General features: G+C 52.1%; 1 protein-coding gene across 1 annotated transcript; it reads left to right on the top strand.

The window, feature by feature from the left end:
* The first annotated feature begins 591 nt into the window (after positions 1-591).
* LOC118633144 (TRAF interacting protein) lies at positions 592-25,111 on the top strand. The gene is made up of 15 exons (XM_036266744.1): positions 592-787; positions 5,130-5,187; positions 5,955-6,038; positions 7,968-8,007; positions 8,579-8,706; positions 9,884-9,978; positions 10,479-10,592; positions 11,259-11,346; positions 11,960-12,049; positions 12,464-12,552; positions 21,504-21,659; positions 23,606-23,654; positions 24,067-24,216; positions 24,325-24,375; positions 24,589-25,111. Exons 1-15 carry the CDS (start codon positions 690-692, stop codon positions 24,706-24,708), a joined length of 1,410 nt encoding a protein of 469 aa, XP_036122637.1. The 5' UTR covers positions 592-689; the 3' UTR covers positions 24,709-25,111.

Raw genomic sequence — 25,111 nt, 5'->3', positions numbered from 1 at the left:
AAATATCTGGGCCTCCAAAATTCCAACCCTACTACAACCCTCCTGGGACCTAAGAGCCCGCGAACTTGGAGATCTTCCGTCCTGTGGGGTTAGTGCCTGTGTCCATCTTTCTAGGATGAGTCAACAGCCGAGGGCTGGGAGGGTGGGGCATCCTTTTGGTCTGTAGGAACTGTGGGTTCCCAGCGTACGGTCCACCACTGCCCAGAGTTCAGGTGACCCGCTCTCCACCGGGATCATCGTCCCATGCCCCTTCGGCCGCGCCCTTGACTCTCCCGAAGTTCAGAGAAGGCTGCCCTGAGGAACAGGGCCCAGGAGCCCGTTCCCGGCGCACCTCGCATCAGCTCTGGCTTGCAGCCGGGCGGGCGACGTAGCTGCTCAGGTTCCCGCTCCAGCGCGGCGCTCTGGCGGTGCTTGCTCTGTTCCCGGGAGCCGCCGGAGCGCAGCCGCTGACAGATTCCGGCCCACGCTCCGCCCAGAATTCTATTTGCACGCAGGGTTGCTAAGCCCCGCCCCCGAGGATTCGTCCAATCCGGACTCAACCTGCAGGCTCTGCCTCCGCGTTTTGCAGAGCCACTTCCGGTCCTGTTCCGGAAGTCGCGCAGTAGAGCCAAATTTGAAGGGAGCTGAGGCCGGGAAACTGGATCGGTCGCGGTTTCCTTGGCTACCTGGGCCCCCGGAGTCCAGTGATCATGCCTATCCGTGCGATATGCACCATCTGCTCCGACTTCTTCGACCACTCGCGCGACGTGGCCGCCATCCACTGCGGCCACACCTTCCACCTGCAGTGGTGAGTGACCACTGTTTCGGGAGCTGGGCCCTCGCTCCGGTACGACAACAGGACTGTAGGATGTCGGGCCTCCGGGCTGGCAGCCCAGACGGGTGATGAGGATGGCACTAGACGAAGCCCCACAGGAGGTTCCCGACCTGGGCAAAGGCGGGTCAAGGCAGGCTTCCCACAGGAGGTGGCAGCTGAACTGAGTCCAGGGGTACAGAGTTAGTTTAGTGAAGGTAGTGTAGGGACTTTCATGATCGGCTTGCGAAGAAATGTGACTTCAAAACTATTAGCCCGGGCGGAGGTGAGCTTTCACCAAATTGACGAACCCTTTTGTTTTTTTGAGATAGAAACCTGGTAGGCCACTGGCTACCCAGTTTGTTGTCGTTTGCGTGATGGTTTGGAATGCTTCTGTCCAAAGTCATGTCTTTGGTCAAACACCCCAATGTATTCACTGACGCCAGCAAAACCAAGTTAACATCTAAGCCTTAGAAGCAAGGAGGTGCTTCCTGATCAAGCCGTGCTGCTAACCCTATAGGACTATTCTATTGAGTACAGCTGGTGGGAAAAGATTCTTCTAGCAGCCGTGGACAGGCTGATTCAGAGCACCTTTACTCCTTTATTTGTTGTAAAATATACATAACAAAATTTACCATTTGAACCATTTTTTTCTTTTTATTTTTACTATATACCTTTTTATTGTGTAAAAATATAACATAAACTTTACCATTTTAACTATTTTTGGGCTGTTACAAAGTTTATTTAACAAAAAAAATTCAATATGAAAAAAGTACACGACCCAATTTTATTTATTTATTTATTTATTTTGCATTTATTTTCAGATAGAGCAGGAGGGAGAGAGGAAGAGAGAGAGAGAGAGAAGCATCGCCATGAGAGAGACACATCCAGTGGCTGCCACCCACACAACCCCAACCAGGGCGGGGACAAACTGCAACCGAGGTACGTGCTCTTAGTGGGAACCGAACCCCGGGGGCCTCTCTGGTCCGCGGGATGACGCTCTAACTGCTGAGCCAAACTGGCCAGGGCACACGACCCAATTTTAAAGTAGACACTTGGGGAGGGGACATGTGGAAGCAATTTATTTCTCTTGTGAACACAACCATTGTTTGCACTCTTTCTAAGTCTTCTAACATGATAGTATTTCCTCCTTTTGCTACCACTTTAATACTGTTCTGTTGCCCACCAGTTGCCGTTATCTATCCATGCATAATCTGTCACAAGATTTGTAAAGGGATACAATTCCTGCAATATTTCTTGGACATGTCTGGCACCACCTAATTTTAACAACTTTTTGTCCATACTGTTTTTAGCTTGGGAGAGTGAGCTTTGCTCACAGTGTTTACTTAGTGAACTCAAAGATGCCTTCCATTTTTAAAATATATTTTTATGACTTTCAGAGAGAGAGGAAGAGGGAGAGAGAGAGAAACATCGATGAGAGAGAACATCAATTGGCTGCCTCCTGCATGCCCCTACTAGGGATCGGGCCTACAACCTGGGCATGTGCTCTGACTTGGATTTGAACCAGTGACCTCTTGGTGCATGGGTCGATGCTCAACCACTGAGCCACACTGGCTGGGCTGGAATGATTTCTTTTGTTGGTTTTGGAAAATTATCACCAATTATCTCTTTATGTGTTGCCTCTATTGCATTATATCTTTTATATTAGTTTCTCATTTCTGCTATAACAAATTACCACTTAGTGACTTACAACAACACAAATATGTTATCTTATTGTTCCAGAGGTCAGAAGTCCAAAATAGGTCTTTTGGGTTAAAATCAGGGATTGTAGGTGGGGCTGTGCTTTTCTTGGCTCATGGCCCCCCTCTCTCTTCATCTATAAAGCCAGCATGTTACATCTTCAGATCTCTGTATAACTCTGACACTCCTGCCCCACTTATAAGTGTCCTTGTGGTTACATGAGGGCAAACCTGGATGGATGATCCCCCCATCTGAAGACCTTTAACTTAATCACATCTGAAAATCACTCTTTTCTAATAAGGTAGGGTATTCACAGGTTTTAGAAATTAGGATGTAGCCCTGGCCAGTTTTGGCTCAGCAGTTAGAGCGTTTGCTCACGGACCAGAGCGTCCTGGGTTCCGTTCCCGCTAAGGGCATGTACCTCGGTTGCAGTTTGTCCCCGGCCCCGGTTGGGGTCATGTGGGTGGTGACCACTCGATGTGTCTCCCTCACATTAATGTTTCTCTCTCTCTCTTCCTCCCGCTCTATCTGATGATAAATGCAAAAAAAAAAAAGAAAAAGAAATTAGGATGTAGACTCCTTGGAGGAGGACACTGTTCTACCTGACACTTTCTGAAACTCCTGATTATATGTATGCTAGACGGCCTTACAGTAGCTTCTGCATTGCTTATCATTTTTAAAATTCTCAGTGTTTCCTCTGACCTACCATTCAGTTTACTAATTCTTCAATTGTGTTTAAACTGCTATTAAACTCATTCACTCAATTCTTAATTTTGGCCCTTTTTTCAGTTTTAGAATTTCTGTTTGGTTCTTATAAAATTATGCTATTTCACCTTTTACTTTCTAATTCTCTACTGATATTTTCTTTTTTTAAAATCCTCACCTGAGGATATGATGTTTAGTGATTTTAGAGAGAGAGGAAGTGGGGAGAGGGAGAGAGAGAGAGAAACATCGACCAGTAACCTCAGGTATGCACCCTGACAAGGAATCGAACCCGCAACCTTTTTGGTGTATGCTCCCACCAACTGAGCCACCTGGCTGGGGCAGTTCTCTACCAGTATTTTTTATCTTGATTTTGAAAACAGTTGTATCTTTATTGTTTAAAGTATTACAGATGTTTCCCCCCCCCATTACCTACCCCCACCCTCACTGTACTGTTGTCTGTGTCCATTGGTTATGTATATATGCATATCAGTTCTTTGTTTTATATTTTCCCGCCCCCGCCCCCCCTTCCATCCCTCAATCTTTTTTTTTTTTTTTTTTTTTTTTTTTTTTATCCTCACCCGAGGACATTTTTTGTTCAGGTAGAGTGGGAGGGAGAGAGGAAGAGAGAGAGAGAGAGAAACATCGATGTGAAAGAGACACATCGAGTGGCTGCCACCCGCACGACCGACCAGGGCCGGGGACAAACTGCAACCGAGGTACATGCCCTTAGTGGGAACCGAACCCGGGTCTCTTGGGACCGCAGGCTGATGCTCTAACCGCTGAGCCAAACCGGCCAGGGCCCATCCCTCAATCTTGATTTTGATTTATTTAGCATAGTGTGTGGTCTGTGTCTGGCAGTTCCAATATCTGACGTCTTTGTGGCTGTCTTTTGGTTAGTACTTGTAGCACTTTTTTCCTTGCGTGACTGTTACTTAAAAAAAAATTATTTTATTGAAATGTATTACACAAAAGTATGCATATAGTAAGTGTATGGGTTGCAAATATTCACAAACTGAAGAAGACAAGAAACCCGAAATTGGCACTCCAGAAACCTCCTTGTGTACCCTTCCAGGTACTCCTATCTCCCCCGCCATTAGGACTACCACTGTCTTGGTTTCCCGCAGCATAGATGAGTTTTGCCTACTGTTTTACTTTATGTAAATGAAGCCATACATAATATGCTTTCTTTGGTATCTGGCTTCTCTTCCTCCATGTTATGTTTATGATTCATTCATAATATTCTTCTCAGTTGTAGATTCATTTGTTTTCATTGTTGTGTAGTATTCTATTGTGCACGGTTAGCTTTGATTATATGTTGTAAGTAGTATCTGAAAAATTATTTGTAGAAAAAAAACTGAGGCCTAGGATGATGGTACCATCTTCCAGAAAGGACTGCTTCTCCCTTGTCCCTGGGGACAAGGGGAGCCTACTAGCAGGAGACTACTTTAAGTCAAGTTTAAGGCTTGAAGTTTTGTTCCATCACCAGGTAGATGGTGCAAAGCTGGGCTGTTTTGCTTTTACTGCTTCTTGCTTTTACTTCTAGTTTACCCTTCCTTTGAAAATATAGCCTTCTGGAGTTCCAGAAGTAGGGGTGTTATGAGAATTCCCAGCTCTAAGGGACCCTGGGTTTTGACTGTTGTCCCCCATCAAAGCCTAGAAGGTTCACAAAAGAGCAGCTCAGGGGTAGGGAGGACCAGGTCAACAGGACCAAAGAAAGGGCCAAGTGGTTGGAGTGCTTGTACCAGCAGGCCTTGTGGGATGGTGGGATGTGCTGTCCTGCCTGTGGTGCTGCCTTCCACCACCAGGTAGATGGTGCAGGCATTAGGTCGAGGAGGAGCAGGACAGACCTTTTGATGGTTAGGGTGGCTACCTGGCCTGTATATCGCCAGCCAAGCCATGGCTCACCAGTCTGTTTTTCTGCTTCTCATTCTAGCCTAATCCAGTGGTTCGATACAGCACCAAGTCGGACCTGCCCACAGTGCCGAGTCCAGGTGAGGGTGGCGGAGTGGGAATATCTTAGCTTAAGATATCTTCCCCTTGCCCCAAAGCAGGAACGAGGAAGGGTCTCTGACGTTGATATCTTTGACCCTTTTGGACCCTCAAGATTTGAGGCTGGTTGAGCTCACCTGTGCTTTTGAATGGCTCAGGAGGCCTGCTTATGCCAATAGGTAGCTGGCAGATGCACTCATTGCCTGGGTCAGCCTTCACCTGGGTAGATTTGGCCCCCTTCCCTGCCTTTCCCCATTTTCTCAATGTCCAGTACCTAGAATTGGGGTGTCTTTTTTTTTTTTTTTTCAATCCTCTCCCAAGGATATTTTTCTATTTATCTTCAGATAGAGTGGGAGGGAGAGAGAGAGAAACATCGACATGAGAGGGACACATCAACTGGTTGCCTCCTGCACGTCCCCTACCAGGGCTGAGGATGAACCGCAACTGAGGTACGTGCCCTTGGCTGGAATGGAGCCCGCGACTCATCGGTCCACAGGCCGATGCTCTACCACTGAGCCAAACTGGCCAGGGGTGGTGTCTTTTGAGTAGTCGCCATATGGGTCAGCAGAGACATGGCCTTAGTAACCACCAAGCCAGTGGCACCAGCTTGGGGTACCTGCAGGGTTGCAGTCGTCTGACTCTAAGGGAAGCGGTGGAAAACATTGAGCCTGAGAGCAGGCCCGGCTGCATGTTAGGCTGCAGGTACACCCCGTCCTCCTTGCCCATGACCCAACTGTGTAGTCGTGCTCTTTCTTGTTCTCCCATCCAGGTTGGCAGAAAAACCATTATCAACAAGCTCTTCTTTGACCTTGCCCAGGAGGAGGAGGGTGTCTTAGATGCAGAATTCTTGAAGGTACCCAAGATTTATCTCATCCAACTGAACCCCAAGCCGTCTGAGGGTTCTTTCTGCTCCCACCCACGGAGAGCACCTAAAGTATGGAGGTAGAGTTCTGGAGGGGAGACTTGTAGAGATTTCAAAGCACAGGCAAGGCGAGGAGAGGACAAGTGAAGATGAGACAGTCAATGGAGAAACACACTGTTGAGTCCTCCCTTTAGGATTTCAAAGCAGTTCCGACCCATGGTCAGAGTGCCTCTCCCAAGGGCCCCTCACCTTGCAAGGGATCTGCAGCCATCCTCCCCAGCCCACTTTCCTGCTTGGACAGTTGGGGACAGATTAAAAAACTCTTCTAGTCCCCAGCCAGGGAAGATGTGTGGGCCCTCTGTTCACAAATCTGGCTGCGTCTTTCCCAGGCGAGGAATAGAGGGCAGAGCCTCTGCAATCAAGCTGTACAGTCAAGGCAGAAACTCGCACTGCAGGAGAGGATGAACGGATTCCCTCCTGCACTGCTGCTTTTCCTCCAAGTCTAAGGTTTAGCTTTCTTTGTGCACAAGAAACCTCTTGAAGTGGGATTGGGGTCCGCACATGAGCCTGGACTCTGAGGGTTAATGTGCTGGGCATCTGTCAGATCAGGGTTCATTTGGCCCTGCCCCAGGATGCCATGATGTCCTTGGAACCTCACTGCTTCAAGAACGTGGAGCTTTTGTGCTTAAAGCCAGCATGTTCATCGTCATGGTAACTGCTCCCAGTTTTAAGCCATGTTCTCCCTGTGATACGGGCAACAATGGCAGCTACATTTTTTTCTGGCTTTCAAAGCCATATCTAGGAAACAGGGAGACAACATCTTGAGTAGTTTGGAACAAGGGCTTAGAAGGCATTTTATTTGGGTGTGGTAGGAGCCAAGGGACTATGGGTAGTTTTTCTTCTCAGGTGACCCATGTACATCCTTCTCAACCCCCACTTCCACCTCTAGATGTTCAGCCTACACTGACTGGCCCAGCCACCAAAAGCACCTGTCCCCTCCCATCCCCCGAGTCCTGAGTGGAGAGTTTGACTGCATGGGGCTTATCCACCTACTGGGGCAGGGCCTTAGTATCAGTGACATGTGAGATTCAGAGTCTTGTGTTGACTTGGGAAGGGTGATGTAGAGGAGAATTTGCCTGGATTCCACCCAGCTACCACCATGGACCCTTGGCCAAGCCTTGCGGCCCGTGGAGCCCGGTTTTCCTGCTGATGGAGTAGGCACCACTCTTGCCCACAGCAGTGTTGAATGCGCTGGACTCCCGAATGGGAGCTGCACTCAGTTCTGCCCCAAGCCTCTCAGGTTCTGCGGCAGTGGCTCTGGGGTGTGTACACAGGCTTCAAGAGGCTTACAGCAGTCTGATTGGAGTCTAGCACGTGTGGAGTTTCCTCCAGGGGATCAGAGTTGTCCCGGCTGACCGACCATATTAGATTCTGGGGCTGAAAGATTTGCGGTACACAGAGCCAGCTTAGAGCTTGGAAGAAAGGTAGACTGTGAAGCAGGCAGGACCTCGGGATGGAGGGAAGGAACGGTGGCCCAAGGTCCTTGGCCATGCTAGCTTGTGTCCCCAATGAGTGCAGCTGGCGCCGAGAGAGGGTAAGGGCCAACACGGCCCAGGAAGCAACGGAAGCCTCTGCTGTAGGACTGATCACACAGACTCAGCTTCACTGCTTTTTCTCTGTTCTGCCCTTTTCCCTGTCTTCGGGTCTTGTACCTGAGATTATTCCCCCATCTTCGCTACTTCCTAAAAAGGCACACAGATAAAGCAAGGCTTCTCTCTCCAGTGTTGGCTTCACTTGGCCTTGAGGTACAGCAGGGTCTGTGCCTCCCTAGACCAACAGGCTTCCCACAGACGCACGGGAGGCAAAGTGGGGGCCAGCTGTGATGTCTCGCTGCTGCTTATTGTGCACATTGCCTTACAGAATGAACTGGATAATGTCAGAGCCCAACTTTCCCAGAAAGGTGAGTTAGCAAGAGACATGGGCTGTGGAAAGCCTCTGGCTCGAGGGCTGGTGGGAGAGGCCCTGGGAAGAAGGCCTCGACCTTCTGGTGGAGCCGGAGGCTTTCCCTGCTTTGTATGTCCGAGAGCTTGCCAGCTTGTGGCTGGCAGAAAGGAGAGGAAAGGGAGGTGACCGAAGCTGTCCACCTGGAGTAGGCGAGTCTCTTCTCTTCGCCTGAAGCTTCTTGCCCGGGCCTCAGGCTACCTGACACCAGAATATGCAGGAGAGGCTTCGGCCACAGAGTTCGGCAGGCACCTGCGTGACTTCTGGGGTGATGCATTTACTAGACCCACGGGAGTGGGGAGCAGTGAACGCTTACTCAAGTAGTCCCAGGCAGCAGAAAGAGCGGCTCACCCCCTGAATGAGGACTTGAGCTCGGCTTCCCTGGTTTGGTGCATGCCAGAGAGAAAAGCCTGCCACCTAACTTTCTGGCCTGGGACTTGTTCCTTACCTGTCTCGGTGGTGGGATGCTAGAGCCCAAAAGCCCAGGTTATCATGCTGATAGATGGATGCCCCCCCCCCCCCCCCTGCAGAGAGGGAGAAACGGGACAGCCAGGCCATCATCGACACTCTGCGGGACACGCTGGAAGAGCGCAACGCCACTGTGGAATCTCTGCGGAAGGCCCTGGAAGAGGCTGAAATGCTGTGTTCCACCCTCAAGGTGGGTCCCCAGGTCCTATGGGCACCAGCTGGGGAGGAGATACAGCCCCAGTCCTGGGCTCACCACGCGAGGCTTAACTTCTGGTTCTGCCTTGGTCAGCGGCTTGGTTTCTTCCACAGGCCTCCCTGTGCCCATCCAGCCCATAAGAAAAGGCCACACTTACACATTTTATACTAGGCAGTTTGAAGAGGTGAGGCCTTCCCAGCACATCATGGAGGGGCCGCTTAGCCAAGGCCTCGGTGAGCCTGGGCCCCGTTTCCTAAGCGGTTTGTACTCCGCTGATGAAGCCGCCTGAAGAAACTTCATCCACACTCTAGTCCTTGCTGGGCTGCTCTCTGGAGCCACATCAAACAGCATCCCAGGGAAGAGCAGGGGCCTTTGAAGCTGTCTGTGCTGAGCTTACCGGGCAGATCAAAGCCTGCAGAGCCAGCCGTTCGAGACCCAGATGAATTTTGTATCAGCCTGGGTTGGTGAGCCTCTTGCTCTCCAAGGGGTATGAGGCGATTGATCTGAACCCACAATTGATATTCCGGCCTTGTAGCAAGGAGCAGTCCTTGTTGGATGCCATTTGAAAGGGAAAAGGAGGCATCCTTTTGAACAGACAGGGCCCCAGGGTGTTCGTTGTCTCTGTTCCTGCTCGGTGGCTGGTCTGGATCACGAGGCCTGACCAGTGGAAGGGAAGGAGCAGACCAGCCCCTGGCCGCAGAGCAGGAGTCTCTGGTGGCATTCCCAGGGATGGGTTGGTCGTGTGTGGAGGGCGGCTGGCCCGCAGCTCTGCTATTCCGGTAGCCTCCCCTGGGTCTAGATAATGGACAGTGAGGCCTGGATTTGTGCTTTGGGCTTCGTCAGCTTTTAGCACATGTACCATAAGGCCCAGCACAGGAGTCGGCATCCCACAATGGGCCTGTTGGTGCTGGCAGTGGACTGTACCTATGGGAAGACATATCTCAGGAGGAAGCAAGCAGGGAGGTGAAGAAGCTCCTGGCCTAGAGCCTCTTAGCAGAAAAACACAAGCTAGAGGGGCCCAGGAGCCTTACCTCCTGGGGCGCTGGAGGACACATGGTTTTCAGCATTTTCAAAAGCAGAAAGTTCTGGGGTAGAGTTTTCCCAGTGACTTTAGCTATGGTCCCTGGGATCCTCCAAGCAACAGATATATTTGGGTGTGTTTGCTCTTCAGAAGCAGATGAAATTCTTGGAGCAGCAGCAGAATGAGACCAAACAAGCACGGGAGGAAGCCCGCCGACTCAGGAACAAGATGCAGACCATGGAGCGGTAAGCTTGGAGCTGGGGCCTGCCCTATACCCTTGCTCACAGGTCCCCCAGGTGGCACATCTCACAGGACTGCAGCAGGACTTGGGTCACCTCTGTGGCTCTAATCTCCATAGGCTGTGGGAGAGCTCAGACCAGCTGGGTGTGGGCACTGGTCTCTTTGTTTGGCCTCTATGAGTTCCTCTACTTTCCATGGGGCCCCTTACCACATTCTTCCCTGTTGCCTGTGGCCAGATGACCTGGCAGGTCTTTTGTTCCAAGAACCCCTCTCCGGGGATCCCTGACCTTGCGGACCTCTGTCAGCACCTCTTCTTCCCCAGCGGCATCCCTGGAGCTGTGCTCAGCTCTGCTGCGGGGCATTTCTTTGGGCAGACCCGCCTGCTAAAGCATCCTAGCAGCCCAGGCTGTCACCATAGCAACAGCAGCAAAGGGAGGCAGAGCTGCACTGGGTACCTACCCATCAGCCTCCAGATTCTAAATGCCGTGGGCTGGGTGTTTTTCAGGATTGAGCTCCTACTCAAGAGCCAGCGGCCCGAGGTGGAGGAGATGATCCGAGACATGGGTGTGGGCCAGTCAGCTGTGGAGCAGCTGGCTGTGTACTGCGTGTCCCTCAAGAAGTATGTACTCTGGACCCTCTGTCCAAGCCCAGGAGCTGAGCCATAGCACCCCAGCCATGCCTCCATCTGCTGCCCCTCTCTCAGTTAAGGGGCAAGCCCTAGAGCCATGCTGCCTCAGTTTGAACCCCAACCCCACCTCTCACTATGTGGTCAGGAGCCCGTTTCTTAGCTTCTCCGACCCTCGGCTTACTGAATGGAGATAGTAATAACTAGCCTCATAGGGTTGTTGAAAGAACTGAGTGATTATAAGCGTATTTCCGAGGAGGTTGGCTGTAACCCCCTTCTTGGCATCTGCAGCCTGTTTCCCATCAGCACTGTCAATGACCCTGCCTGGCCTACATCAGAAACTGCTCAGATTCTCCAGTGCTGTGGGTAGGAGGTTGAGGAAAGGGCCGCTGGGCTGACAGTCACAGCGGATCCCAGACATCTCCTGTGGGACTGGGGCTTCCTGCACACCATCTCAAGTCACCAGTTCCTGCAGGACAGGCAGGAGACAGACTAACCGGCTCTCCTTTGGGTGTAGGACCCTCCACAGCGCCACCCTGTTGGGCGCAGGTGTCAGAGTAGGAATGAGAGCAGGCAAGGAATGGGCGTTGTGCTCGGCTGGTGCTCAGTCTGACCAGCAGGTGTCCTGTTCTGACATCTCTTTCTTTGGCCCCTGTATAGAGAGTATGAGAATCTAAAAGAGGCACGGAAGGCCTCAGGGGAGATAGCTGACAAGCTGAAGAAGGACTTGTTTTCTTCCCGGAGCAAGGTAACTTCGTGGGGCGCAGAGGGCGGAGGGAGATGCGGCTGTCCTTTTTTCATGCTCATTCCGGTCTCCTGAGCAAGGCCCTGGGGCCTGGTGGTGCAGTGATTCCATGGGGCTGTTGGATGACTCACAGAGACTGGTTACTGGTCCTCACTGGCATTGGCTCTGGCTCTGTGGCTTGTCCATTTAGGGTGGCAGGTCACACAGGTACTCTCCTAACACATGCAGGCTTATGCTTCCCTCTGCTCTTCCTGGCTCCCGGGCACCTCTCAGCCGGCTGGCGAGCACGGGTCCCAAATGTGGCAGCTTCAGAGTTCTGTTTCTGTACCAGGACCAGAGTAGGAGGGCTCTTTGAACCTGATTCAGTCAGCACAGCCGCTTTTATTTCTGGGCCTGGCGCACCCATGGGTTGCAGGGTGTAGGAAGCAGACGTTGCTCCTGGGCAGCTTCAGAAGGACTTTGCTGGACTACCGCCCAGCCCCATAGAGCTAGGGTCTCCCCCAGGTGTCCTCATACTCCTCTGGACCCTGGGCTACCATGCACCATGGTAGCATGTACCAGGTAGCAGCAGATGGAAACATATGGCTCATTCTTTACTCCCTACACTTTCTTGTAGTTGCAGGCAGTCTACTCTGAACTGGACCAGGCCAAGTTGGAGCTGCGGTCGGCCCAGAAGGATTTACAGAGTGCTGATAAGGAAATCGCGGTGAGAGCCATCCCTGACCGGACGGGAATGAGGGGTAGTTTGTGTGCCCTCCAAGAGCAGAGCTGGGCTAGCTCTGCCTGGAACCCTGTTCACCAATCGGTGGTTGATCTGAGCTCTCTGCATCCTCCTGGGTCAGGGTAAATTAGGGTGTACACCTTGGCCCTGGCCTGCAGCCTGGGCAGACAGTGACATGGGTCTTCCCTCGAAGTCTGTTTTGCACCGACAGCCAAAGTAGGAGCCTTGCCAGAGGGCTTCGGGGCCAGGTGGTCTTGGCCTCAGGCCTGCCAATGGGGTTTCAGGCCTTGCTCTGTTCCCAGTGGGCATGCCCTTCTGCATGTTGCTCCCGTCCTTGGCAGTCTGTCTGGACTTGATGCCTCAGCCATTCTTTCACACTTTTCTCTTTCCTTCCCCAAGAGCCTGAAAAAAAAGCTAGCAATGCTGCAGGAAACCCTGAACCTGCCACCAGTGGACAGTGAGACCGTGAACCGTCTGGTTTTTGAGAGGTTTGTTGACCCATGGGGGTGGTGGTGAAGGAGCCACAAGCTGGAAGAGCTCCCTGGTAAGGGTCTTCACTCCTCCTGGCTTTGGTGGGGTGGGTGGGTCACATGGGTGTGAAGGCTGTGGCCCTCCTGCCCTGGGAGACAGCCAAGATTTAGCTGCAAAGCATCTTTGAGGCAAGTTCTGGGCTCTGACAAGGAGAAGCCAGGGTAGGCCAGAGAGGCCCTAGGGAAAGACAGAGAAGGGGCGGGAGCGTTGACTGTCTCCAGGGAGCCTGTTTATGGGATTGTTCACCAAATGCATCTGTCTGCCCAGATTCTGAAACAAGCAGGAAACCATTCCCTCTGGTCCTGGGAATGTGTACGTTGATGCTGCCAGCAGAGGGCGCCAAGAGGCAGAGGGAGGCCTGTCCCTGCCGGGAGTGGCTGTCCATGCCTGCTCCTGAGAGGTTCACAAGCTGACCGGGGGAGGGCATCTTCAGGGCTGTCTCTGCCCGGCTGCCCAGCTGCGGGCCCAGACAAAAAGCACACAAGCCGGTGGCCCAGCCTTTCACTTGAGCCCTCTCAGTGTCCTTTGGAAAATGCTTATGCCCACTCTTCCCCACATCCAGTCAGTTGCTGGAGCCTGCCCATCCAACTTCTGGTGCCTCCGGCCCTTTCCCTTGCCACCACCTCTCCAGGCAGCTTGTGGCCCATCCTCTCACTCATTCTATCAGCCTAGCAGTAGCAGCCCCTGGGCATCATGCCACTTCTGTCCCACCACACACCTCAGAGACCCTTGGCTCTGTGCCTACAGCACTCATGGAGCCAGCCTATGGGCTGCGGTAGATCTTTAGGTTTCAGCCAAATCGTACTGTCGAGGAAAACTCCTTGTCCTCTTGCTTCTGTGCCTTTCTGTGCCTCAGCTCTTCTCCACACTGAGCTCAGCAGCCCTGCAGAGCCCCCCTGGTCTCAGCAGCAGCAGTAAACTCGCCCTCCTCTGCACAGGTAGCACTTCTGATTTAGAGATTGTGTTAGGTGCCATGGGCCACAGAGGTGCTCTTGAGGGAGCCTGGTCTACCCAGTATGTATGTGCACCCTCAGCTTTGAGTAGATTGGGGGCCACATCTTACTCTGTGTCCCTTCCACCAGCTTCCTGCATGCACACTCCTTTCCCCACACCATAGTGTCTGGTCAGCATCGTGCGGGGGAGTGAACGCATCAAGGCCATTTCCTCTCCTTATGACTTTCATTGCTCACTCGTACGCCCTCCTCCTTGCCTCGGCATCCGCCAGCGTTTCTCCACGGAGCCGGAGCTGCCCGCCTGCCCACCTGCCCGCCCGCCCGCCCGCCTGCCCGCCTGCCCGCCTGCCCGCCTGCCTGCCTGAGTTGGGGCTGGACTGAGGAAGGGCTGTGGGAGGGCGATGGGCATGTGGCTGTCTGTGAGGTCCAGTGTGTGTTGATTTTGACATACTAGACTCTGTTTCTGGTCCTTCCTCCCCCCTCCTCCCTCCCCCCTCAGAGTCCATTGGCCAGCCGTCTTGAAAGCCCTAGGTAACTCATGGGCTCTGTCAGGGCCTTGGTGGGTGTCATGCTCACCCTCAGGGAGCTGGTGGTCTCAGAGACCATTTCATGTGGACAGACCTTTAGAACTCAAGCCCCCCCCAAGACAGGAATAGAAATCCCTTTCCTGCCTTGGCCGGTTTTGCTCAGTGATTAGAGCGTTGGCCCACAAACCAAAGAATCCTGGGTTCGATTCCAGCCAAGGGTGCGTGCCTCAGTTGTGGATTGTCCCTGGCCCCGGTTGGGGTCATGCAGGTGCAACTAGTGCTTGTTTCTCTCACATCGATGCTTCTCTCTCTCTCTCTCTCTCTCTCTCTCCCCCCCTCCCTCCCCCCCCTCTCTCTCTCCCTCCCTCCCCCCTCCCTCTCTCTCTCTCTCCCTCCCCCCTCCCTCTCTCTCCCCCCCTCCCTCTCTCTCTCTCTCTCCCTCCCTCCCTCCTTCTCTGTCTGAAAAATACATGTAAAAGTATCCTCAGGTAAGGATTAAAAAAAAAAAATTTCTTTCTTGCCCTGATGGGTTTGGTTCAGAGGTTAGAGTTCTGGACCTTGGACCAAAAGGTCTTGGGTTTGATTCCTGGTCAAAGGCACATATCTGGGTTGCAGGTTTGATCCCTGGCTCCAGTTGGGTTTGTGCAGGAGGCAACCAATTGATGTCTTTCTCACATCGATGTTTCGCTCTCTTTCTCCCCCCCCCCATTTCTATCTCTCCCTCCCTCCCTCCTTCCCTTCTTCCCTCCCTCTTTCTCTTCTTCCCTTCCATTCTATCTAAATATCAATGGAAAAATATCCTCGAGTAAAGATTAACAACAACAAACTCTTTCCTAAGAGACTGCTTGAGGCTGCTAGGTTCAAACTCCAAGGTGCTCCTCTGCTTTCCATCCAGGGCCTGGGTTCAGCTGTGCTATAGCATGTGTCAGAACTTACACTTTAAGGCTGAGTCAGCGATTACATTTGAAATTTGCAAGAATTTTTTCCTGGCCCTGGCCGGTTTGGCTCAGCGGTTGGAGCGTCGGCCTGCGGTACAGAGAGACCCGGGTTCGGTTCCCACTAAGGGCATGTACCTCGGTTGCAGTTTGTCCCCCGGCCCTGGTTGGTCGTGCGGGTGGCAGCCACTCGATGTGTCCCTTCACATCGATGTTTCTCCCTCTCTCTCTTCCTCTCTCTCCCTCCCGCTCTGTCTGAACAAAAAATGCAAAAATGTCCTCGGGTGAGGATAAAAAAACAAAAAACAAACAAAAAAAAAAAAAAGAATTTTTTCCTGGCCCTGGCCAGTTTGGCTCAATGGTTAGAGCGTCGGCCCGCGGACTGGAGAGTCCCGGGTTCGGTTCTCCCTAGGGGCACGTACCTTGGTTGCAGTTTGTCCCCGGCCACGGTTGGGTCATGTGGGTGGCAACCACTCGATGTGTCTCTCTCACGTCGATGTTTCTCTCTCTCTCTCTCTTTCTCCCCCCCTCCTCTCTCCCCCTTCTCTCTCCCCCCCACTCCCTCTTTCCCTCCTGCTCTACTTGAAGATAAATGCAAAAAAAAGTCCTCGGGTGAGGATTTAAAAAAAAATTCTTTCTCGCTCTGAGTGCATTTTTTGTAAAATATGCTATTTCTTGTTTTATGGTCTAGCATTTTTGCTTCTCTTGGGGTCTGCGTTTATTTTTATTATTTTTCAGTGTGTTTTTATTGATTTTTAGAGAGAGGAAGCGGGGAGAGAGAGATAGAAACATCGATCAGCTGCCTCCTGCACGCCCCCCACTGGGGATTGAGCCTGCAACCTGGGAATCGCACCAGAGGCTTCTTTGTGCATGGATCGACACTGAACCCCGGAGCCACACCAGCCGGGCAAGGGGTCTGCGTTTATAAATCACGGCCTTTCTCTTGGACTTCCTGCCCATGCCTGGGTTCTTGCCTGCCTGTGATCCTCTGAGGAGGAATGACAAAAAGGCTGCCTGGGAACCCAATGTATTGAACAGGGTTTGGGGAGAGTGCACTGAGCTGGCGTCATGCCGAGTCTCCCTGAGCCTGGGATGCAAGGGCTTTACCGACCCATCTGATACTGGCTGCTCCAAGTCTCCGTAGGTGGTTTTCTTGGTGTCTGGGAAAGGTCCTCCCATTTCTTGGCCCAGGGTAGCAGCCCAGCTGCCAGGTGTTCTGCTGGTGCAAATTTAGGAAGGGGTGGAGCCAAGTGCCACCTTCCCTCAATTCCCCAGTTTCCAGCCCTGTTCAGTGCTCTTGAAGACCTAGATTTCCCTGTCCTCATTCATTCATAGACCTCTCCTTGTGGGTTCTCTCTGTCTGAACCACAGGCCGACGCTCTAACCGCTGAGCCAAACCGGCCAGGGCACCTTGTGGGTTCTGGCCTTTGTGGGGGTCCATTGTCCCCTGGCTGTGCGCTCCCAGAATTTGGGGGAAGTCTGTGGGTACTGATGGTGGTTGCTCATTCCACTTGTTGCAGTAGGATTATCCTTCACTCCTGTCACTCTGGGGTGGACTCAGGTAATTATCACCCCCGGCTGCAGAGGAGTATTTGGAAGGGCCCTTGACTGCCAGGCTGGAGGGAGCTGAGGAGGCCTTTGCATAGGGAAGGCCTGCCAGGTGCTGTGAGCCCATGGAGGAGGCACTGCCTGGTCCCGTGCCACACAGGTGATGGATCTCCCAGGGCCTTTGAGTGTCTTGGGCCACCTCTGAGGCCTTGGGCACGAAGCCCTGTACATGGGCCACTGGTGAGGGTTTCAGAGGCGATGGGGTCACACGGGAGGGCCTCGCACCAGTGCCTCAGCCGGTGAGGGAGGCTGCTGGGCTCCACACTCTTCCTCTCGCACAGACAGAGGGTGGAAGGAAGGAAAGACCCTTGGCAGGAAGGGAAACAGGGTTTCGGCTTTATAAAAGAAGGGTCCCCTGGGAACTGTCCGAGGGAACAAGAACCGTGTCCATATGAGCCAGAGTGGGTGTGGGGAAGTGGGGGGCACTGTGGGAACCTCTGGATCATGAGTTTAGTGTGGTGGGTGGCCAGGAGGTGCAAGTGACGAAGACTGCCTTGGCTTGAGCCAAAGCTGGGCACGTGTCATGGGCACCACTGGGCAAGGTCTGGGGATGGCAGCAGGCCTGCCATGACACCTGGAGAGCAAGATGGCTGTCACCAGCCAGGCCCCGCCCGCCTCTTAAATGCCCCTCTTCTAACCTGAGGCTGCACTTGCTGGGGTTGGCAAATAGTGGCAAGGTAACAGGCACTACTAAAAGTTGGCATGAGTGGCTCTGGCTGCTGCTTTGTGCTGTGGTTTACAGAGGGAAGCAAAGCAACTGGCATGGAGTTGGTTTGAGGCGGGTGTACGCAGCCTTGTTTCCACTTGCAGGCCTGGCCAGGGGAGGAAGTGGTCCAAGCTTCCATGCTCACCCTCCGAAATCAGTGCAGGCACTTCCCTTTCCTCCGATCAACACCCCCCCTCCCCCCAGCCGAGCCCAGTGCCCTCAGGTCGCAGCCTCTGTCCCTGAGCAGTGGGAGGAGGGCGTTGGGTAGCCCTGGATGGTTCCTGGGGGAAGGAAAGGGGGTGTTTTGGGAGTGCTCCTGCCACTCCCCAGAGTTCTCTGACCACAGGCTGGGGCGCCCCACCAGGCCTGGACGGGTTAGAAAAATCCTATTGGCTGCAGTTTTCTAACAGAATACCTCCCCATTCTAAAAGTAAAAACACAGTCACTGCTGAGAATTTAGAAAATTGGGGCTTACCACCAAGTGGTCACTGCTGACAGGTACTCTTCCTTGCACCCCTTTTCCTGTGTCTGGCACGGGGGTAAGGGAGACGTGTGTGCACCAAGTCACGTGTGGACACTGTACATGTAGTTGTGTTCCCAAATCAGTGTGGGGAATACATATATCATAGGATGTATCAACACTGAAGTGTGTGCAGTTCACTGGTGTTAGGTTCCTAACATGCTGCCATCACCACGGTCCATCTCTGGAGCGCTTTCATTTGAAAACCTGAAACTGCCCACCGCACACCAGCTCCCCAGTTCCTCCTCTTCCCCAGACGCAGGCACCCACATTCTCCCTCTCTATGATGTTGAGTACTCTGAATACCTCAGATTGGTGGAATCATACAGTATTTGTCTTCCTGTGACTGGCTTAATTCACAATATATAATGTCCTCAAGGTCCACCCATGTTGTAGCATACAGTCGTCTGTCGCCACTTCGTGCTTCGACTTACGGGCTTCTCTATCACGGTTTTTTCAAATCTATTCATTAAAAAGTTGATCGAGACCGTGAAAATGATATAGCGTGTGCTTGGTTGTCTGAGTAAATTATACACGCCTGTATTACAATTAAAATTACTGTACATATGGACTGTAGGCCTATGTATTCGAGCACCCCAAGAATCTTTCAACACCAGGTGTAACAGCTAGAGTCAAACAGATTACTGTGATAAATGAGGTATGACTGTATTGCAGAATTTCCTTTTAAGAAAAAAATCTGTTTTTATTGATTTTTTTTTTTTAGGGAGAGATAATAAACATCGATGTGAGAGTGATACATTGATCGGCTGCCTCCTGCAAGCCCCCTACTGGGGATCAAGCCCGAAACCCCTGCCTGTGCCCTAACCAGGAATTGAACTGGGACCTCCCTGTTCATGGACAAGGCTCAATCCACCGAGCCACACTGGTCGGGCTCCTTTTTTATTTTTTTATTTTTATTTATTTATTTTTTTATCCTCACCCGAGGATATTTTTCCATTTTTTGTACAGATAGAGTGGGAGGGAGAGAGAGGAAGGGAGAGAGAGAGAGAGAAACATCGACGTGAAGGGACACATCGAGTGGCTGCCACCCGCACGACCAACCAGGGCCGGGGACAAACTGCAACCGAAGTACATGCCCTTAGCGGGAACCGAACCCGGGTCTCTCCGGACCGCAGGCCAACGCTCTAACCACTGAGCGAAACTGGCCAGGGCGGGGCTCCTTTTTTTTTTAAAGCTGAATAATATTCTCTTGTATGTATATACCACATTTTGCTTTCCTATTGCTTTCATTTTTTTTGTTTTTTTGGCTATTGTGAATAATGCTGCTGTGAACACGGGTATACTAACATCCCTTCGAGAGCCTGCTTCCAATTCTTTGGGATATATACTCAAAAGTGGAGTGGCTGAGTCCTGTGGAATTCTATTTTCAATTTTTTTTCTTTTCTTTTTTTTTTTTTTTTTTTTACTGATTTTTAGAGAGGAACGGAGAGGGAGAGAGAGAGATAGAAACATCGATGAGAGAGAACATCGATTGGCCACCTCCTGCATGCTCCCCACTGGGGATTGGGCCCACAACCTGGGCATGTGCCCTGACCAGGAATCAAACTGGTGGCCTCTTGGTGCGTGGGTCGACACTCAACCACTGAGCCACACAGGCCGGGCTCAGTTTCTTTCTTTTTCCCATGGTGGTTGTACCATTTTACATTCCCACCAATGGTGCACATGCGTTCCAATTTTTCCACATCCTTACCAACACTTGTTATTTTCTGTTTCTTTTATTTTTAATGGATAGTAGCATCCTAATGGGTGTGAGGTGGTATCTCATGGTAGTTTTGATTTGCATCTCCCTACTGGTTAGTGATATTGAGTATCTTTTTTTTTTTTTCTTTTTTTTTTCTTTTTTTTTTTCATCCTCACCCGAGGACATTTTTCCATTTTTTGTTCAGGTAGAGTGGGGGGGGGGGGGGAGAGGAACAGAGAGAGAGAGAAACATCGATGTGAAAGGGACACATCGAGTGGCTGCCACCCGCACAACCGACCAGGGCCGGGGACACACTGCAACCGAGGTACGTGCCCTTTGCGGGAACCGAACCCGGGTCTCTCAGGACCGCAGGCCGACGCTGTAACCGCTGAGCCAAACCGGCCAGGGCTTGAGTATCTTTTTATCTGTTCAAGTCCTTTATCCTTTTTGTTAATCCTCACCCTGGTACATTTTTCCATTAATTTCTAGACAGAGTGGAAGAGAGGGAGGGAGTAAAAGAGAGAGAAACATCTGTTTGAAAGAGACACATCGATTGGTTGCCTCCTGAATGACCCCAACTGGGGTTTGGGATCGAACCTGGAACGCAGGTATGTGTCCTTGACCGGGAATCGAACCTGTGACCCTTTGGTCTACAGGCTAACACTCTAACCGCTGAGTCAAACCAGCCAGGGCCTTTGCCCGTATTTTTTGTTTTAATTAATTTTTTTACAGGTGTTTCTCCTTTTCATTTTTTTTTTTTTTTCATCCTCACCCAAGAATATTTTTTTATTTATCTTCAGATAGAGTGGGAGCAAGAGAGAGAAAAACATCGACGTGAGAGGGACACATCGACTGGTTGCTTCCCCCATGACCTGACCAGGGCCGAGGACGAACCCAACTGAGGTACATGCCCTTGACTGGAATCAAACCCGCAACTCTTTGGTCCACGGGCTGACACTCTAACCGCTGAGCCAAACAGGCCAGGGCTCTCCTTTTCATTTTTGAATCGGGTTGTTTGTTTACTTATTGTTGAGTTTTAGTCTCCTTTAAATTTTAATTCCATATCAGAGATATTCTGTGGATAGCCTTTTTACTTTGTGATAGTATCTTTCAATGCACAAAATTTTTAATTTTCATGAAGTCTAATTTATTTTTTCCTGTTGCCCATTATACATACAGTTTCATATTGCTTTTAAAACTTAATATATGAGCCCCGGTCAGTTTTGCTCAGCGGTTAGAGCGTCGGCCTGTGGTCCAGAGAGACCCAGGTTTGGTTTCTGCTAGGGGCACGTACCTTGATTGCAGTTTGTCCCTGGGCCTGGTTGGTCGTGCGGGTGGCAGCCACTCGATGTGTCCCTTTCATGTCGATGTTTCTCTCTCTCTCTCTCTCTCTCTCCCTCTCTCCCTCCCTCCCTCTCACTTTATCTGGACAAAAAATGGAAAAATGTCCTCAGGTGAGAATTAAAAAAAGAAACTTAATACATGATGAGCATTTTCCCATATTAAATTTACTGTCTGGAAACCCTACTTTAATGTCTATCATATTCAAGCTACGAAAGTGCCAGCGCTTGAGGGGAGTCATTTTGAGTTTCCAGTATTGTGCTATTTGCCATAAGGAGCACTGAAGGGGACATCCGTTTACATCTGTCCATGGTCACATTTCTGGCTCCTTGCATTGCATTCTGAGCAATGGGGCCACTTGGTCAAAGGGCAGTAGTCTTTGTACATCTGGGTTTTGTGTGGGGGTTTGCTTACTTCCTTTCATGCACTGGTCCCATGACTACGTGAAGGACTAAGCCAAGTGGTTTTGCCTGTAGAGATTGGCGCTTCCTTGTAGGGTGGCCCTGAGCCAGATGGGGCTCCGGGCCCCTGGAGCTGAGCCATCTCTGATGCTCGAAGGGCTGTTGTCCTGGGCTACCCCTGTGATCCTTCGTAACGAGTTTATCTATGCCTCTAGCCCCGCCCCTCTAGAGATGCTGAGCCTGAAGCTTCGCCGGCCAGCCTTCAGTGATGACATCGACCTCAATGCCACCTTCGATGTGGACACCCCCCCAGCCCGGCCCTCAGGTATTCAGCATGGCCATGCCAAGAAGCTCTGCCCAGAGAAGGCACAGTAAGTGGTAGTCCCTGGCCCTGTCCGCATTCCGGAGGGAGGGTAGCTAAGAGATACCTGCAGGCCCTGCCCTGATAGCTCGGAGTGGCTGATGGGGCCGTAAGGTCACCTGGGCTTGACTGTGGCTTTAGTTCCAGCCATCTCTTCTCTCCTCTCCTGAGTACTCACTGTGTGCAAAGCCTTTGCTTTGCCTATCTAATTAATCTTCACCATCACCCTTTAAGCAAGGGTGTTGGGATGTGAGTTGGCGAAAATACAGAGGTTCCAGTGGGGGCAAGTACTGGCTGATGGTGTGTGGTGAGCTATGCTCCCAATACTTTGAGCACCTGCCCACCAGAGTCCTGAGCCAGGGACTCTGCACCTCCTCTTCCTTTGTGTGCCTCTCAGACTCATATTCCAAGCAGGACCGTCTCAAACCATGGAGTCCGGGCCCCCACCCTAGGGTAGCCCACAGGGGCAGGTGTGAGAAGCCCCGTGGAGCTCCAGGGGGATGGAGATGGTGGGACTGGGAGCGGGGTTGTCTCCTTGGCCACGCAGGCCAAATGTAGCGTAGCCTGGAGACAAGAACTGTTTCTGTACGTACATGTAAGTATACACTCCCCAGGTAAGGGAGGTCAAGAGCTGAGCAGGTTTCCTGTCTTTTTTATAAGGCAGGAATTATGGTTTTTTTAAAAAATGTTTTTATTGAATTTTAGAGAGAGAGGAAGAGAGAGGGGGAGATAGAAACATTGATGAGAGAGAACATCGATTGACCACCTCCTGCATGCCCCCCACTGGGGATTTGGCCCACAACCTGGGCATGTGCCCTGACCGGGAATTGAACTGGTGACCTCTTGGTGCCTTGGTTTCCGCTCAACCACTGAGCCACACCGGCCGGACACCAGGTTTCCTCTTAATCAAAGACCTGGGACACGAGAGAAAGAAATGGAAATGCTGGGCGCAAGGTGGAGGGGGCTCAGGGAGAGGGCCAAAGGGCATGTGTGCTGCACAGGGATGAGAAACAGACCTGGGGCCAGAGGGCTGCAGTCAGGGGCTTAGCAGTGCCTATTCCACACCCTGGCTTCTCATGTTGCCTTTTTTAAATGTTGAAACTGGGTATCTGGGGCCTTTTAGAGACATTTCTACCATCTTCAGAGCCTGCAGGGGATGTGAGGGAGCCCAGGACACCCCCAAGTTGGACCAGCCTATCCAGACTCAGACTTAACAGCAAGTGAAGAGTCTTCCCACGGTCTTCATGTGGCCTCACCACAGGCTATGGGGACAGGAGCAGAGGGTCAGCAGGCCCTGATCTTGCCCTTGTCCGTGTGGCTTTGAGAAGCCACAGGGTCAACCTTAGGTCACTATCCTCCCACCCACCTGGGAAAATACCAGCTGTTAGGATCCCCAGGAATTGGATGGAAACACTGTGTCAAGCTCTGGAGCTGGGAACGAGAGGCCAGGCCTGGGGCCATGATGTGTTCTGCCCCAGACCTTGCCTGCACAATTTATCTAGATTAGCTAGAGTACTTTATGGGCTATTTAACTTACTGAAGGTCTCCTGGAGGTGGTGGCCCCTCTTTGGCAGACAGGGTGAGGCCTGAGTTCATTAGGTGTGTCTGCCCGTGGCAGGGCATGACTGGTTTTCCTCCTGTGGGCTCTCCTGCCCACATAGAGCCCTGGGACATGGTGAGGTGCCCGAAGGCTTGGAGAGCATGGGAATTAGCTTATCCCTGAGTGGAAGCCACAAGTTGGGACATGGTCCAACCTTCCCTGTCTCCGCCACTCTGGCAGCTATGGCTGTCCAGCTATTCACAGATCTGTACTTGGAGTGGGGATCATAGAGGAGCCTTGCCCAGCACACAGCCACGACAGCAGCCGTGCCACACAATGGCTCCGCAAGGGGTATGTCAGCTTGACCACCCTGTCCCTGTGTCTTGCTCACCTGCTTTTTGTTTCATGTCTCTTAGCCCTCCCATGCAGAATGTTCCCAAGAAGATGTCCGAAGGCTCCAAGCAGGTAAGGCTCCCCGAAGAGCTCAGTCTAACCCTGGCCAGGACTGAGTGTGCAGCTGGACTTCTGAGGGCTGGGTCTTTTTTTTTTAATCCTCACCCAAGGATATTCCTCCATTTATCTTCAGATAGAGCAGGAGGGAGGGAGGGAGGAAGAGAGAGAGAAACATTGATGAGACACATCTATTGGTTGCCTTCCGCATGACCCTAACCAGTGCCAGGGACAAACCACAACTGAAGTATGTGCCCTTGGCTGGAATTGAACACGGGACTCTGGTCCATGGGCCAATGCTCTAATCGCTGAGCCAAACCAGCCAGGGTGAGGGCAGTGTCTTGCCAGACCCTGTGCCACCACACCCTCATCCACTCCTTTGCTGCCATCCAGCTCATCAAGTCTGGCTCTGGGGTCTCCCCTGCAGGAATCCCAGCTCTCTCTGGGAGGCCAGCGCTGTGTGGGAGAACCAGATGAGGAGCTGGCTGGTGCCTTCCCTGTCTTCATCCGGAATGCTGTCCTGGGCCAGAAACAACCCAAGAGAGCCAGGGCAGAGCCCTGTCGCAGCACAGATGCGGTGAGTATGGCTTCCCACAAGTAGCAAGTGCCAGCCCTCTGGGGAGGGGCAGGGTGGCCAGCCCCACCGCCATTAGCCTGATCTCCTCATCTCTTCCTTTTACTTTAGGTAAGGACCGGCTTCGATGGTCTTGGAGGCCGGACGAAATTCATCCAGCCTGTATCCTTGTTCTGTGGCACTGGACTGAGCTGAGCTAGAGAGCCCACAGCATTCCTTACCTGTACCCCCAAACCCAGCCTGCAGGAGGCTGCAACCTCAGGTGTGCAGAGCCAGACCTTACTGAGTATAGTGGGTCAGCCCACCCCAAGTCTAAGCTTTTCCTGCCCTGCGTTCCAACCCCTCTTTAGGCCTTTTCCTTGACACCTCCTCCAGACTGACACAACTGTGATCCGCCCACTGCCTGTGAAGCCCAAGCCCAAGACTAAGCAGAAAGTGGGGGCCAGGAAAGTGCTCCCTCCCTCCCAGGCCAAGCTGGACACCTTCCTGTGGTAGTGAGAACAGTGACTCTGATCACTGGCCAGAAAAATGCCTCCAACTTGCAGGCTGAGGACTGGCTGAGCAGGAGGCTGGGGGACATGGCTCCTCCTCCAGCAGCAGCCTCAAGGGCAATGGGAGACAAGAAGATGGGGCTGAGGGTGAGGCCCAGAGGATGTGCTTTTCAGTGTGCACCCTGCCCCACGCCCACCATACTGGGCCTAGCTGTGGGAGCTGTGACCAGCTCACCGTTCCCGACAGCAGGGCTTGTTCCTGGCTGTGGGCTCCCATTTATAGCCATGACCAGATGTTGGGCTGCTTCCGATCCTCCAGACTAGGGTCTTTTGTTGACTGTATGGACCAAAGTGTGTGAGGCCTCACAGGCAGCTTCTGGCATCCTGCTAGGCATGGCCTGGGCAAG

This window comes from Molossus molossus, unplaced genomic scaffold, assembly GCF_014108415.1.
Source record: "Molossus molossus isolate mMolMol1 unplaced genomic scaffold, mMolMol1.p scaffold_m16_p_18, whole genome shotgun sequence".
NCBI classification, from domain to species: Eukaryota; Metazoa; Chordata; class Mammalia; order Chiroptera; family Molossidae; genus Molossus; species Molossus molossus.
The sequence above is the reverse complement of the archived record's forward strand: the minus strand, read 5'-3'. Positions and strand labels throughout refer to the sequence as shown.

Excerpts from the sequence above, each read along its gene's own strand:
- LOC118633144 (XM_036266744.1), top strand. The coding sequence starts at position 690 with ATGCCTATCCGTGCGATATGCACCATCTGCTCCGACTTCTTCGACCAC. Across the intron at positions 788-5,129 it reads CACACCTTCCACCTGCAGTG|CCTAATCCAGTGGTTCGATA; the intron begins GTGAGTGACCAC and ends TTCTCATTCTAG. Across the intron at positions 11,347-11,959 it reads TGTTTTCTTCCCGGAGCAAG|TTGCAGGCAGTCTACTCTGA; the intron begins GTAACTTCGTGG and ends ACTTTCTTGTAG.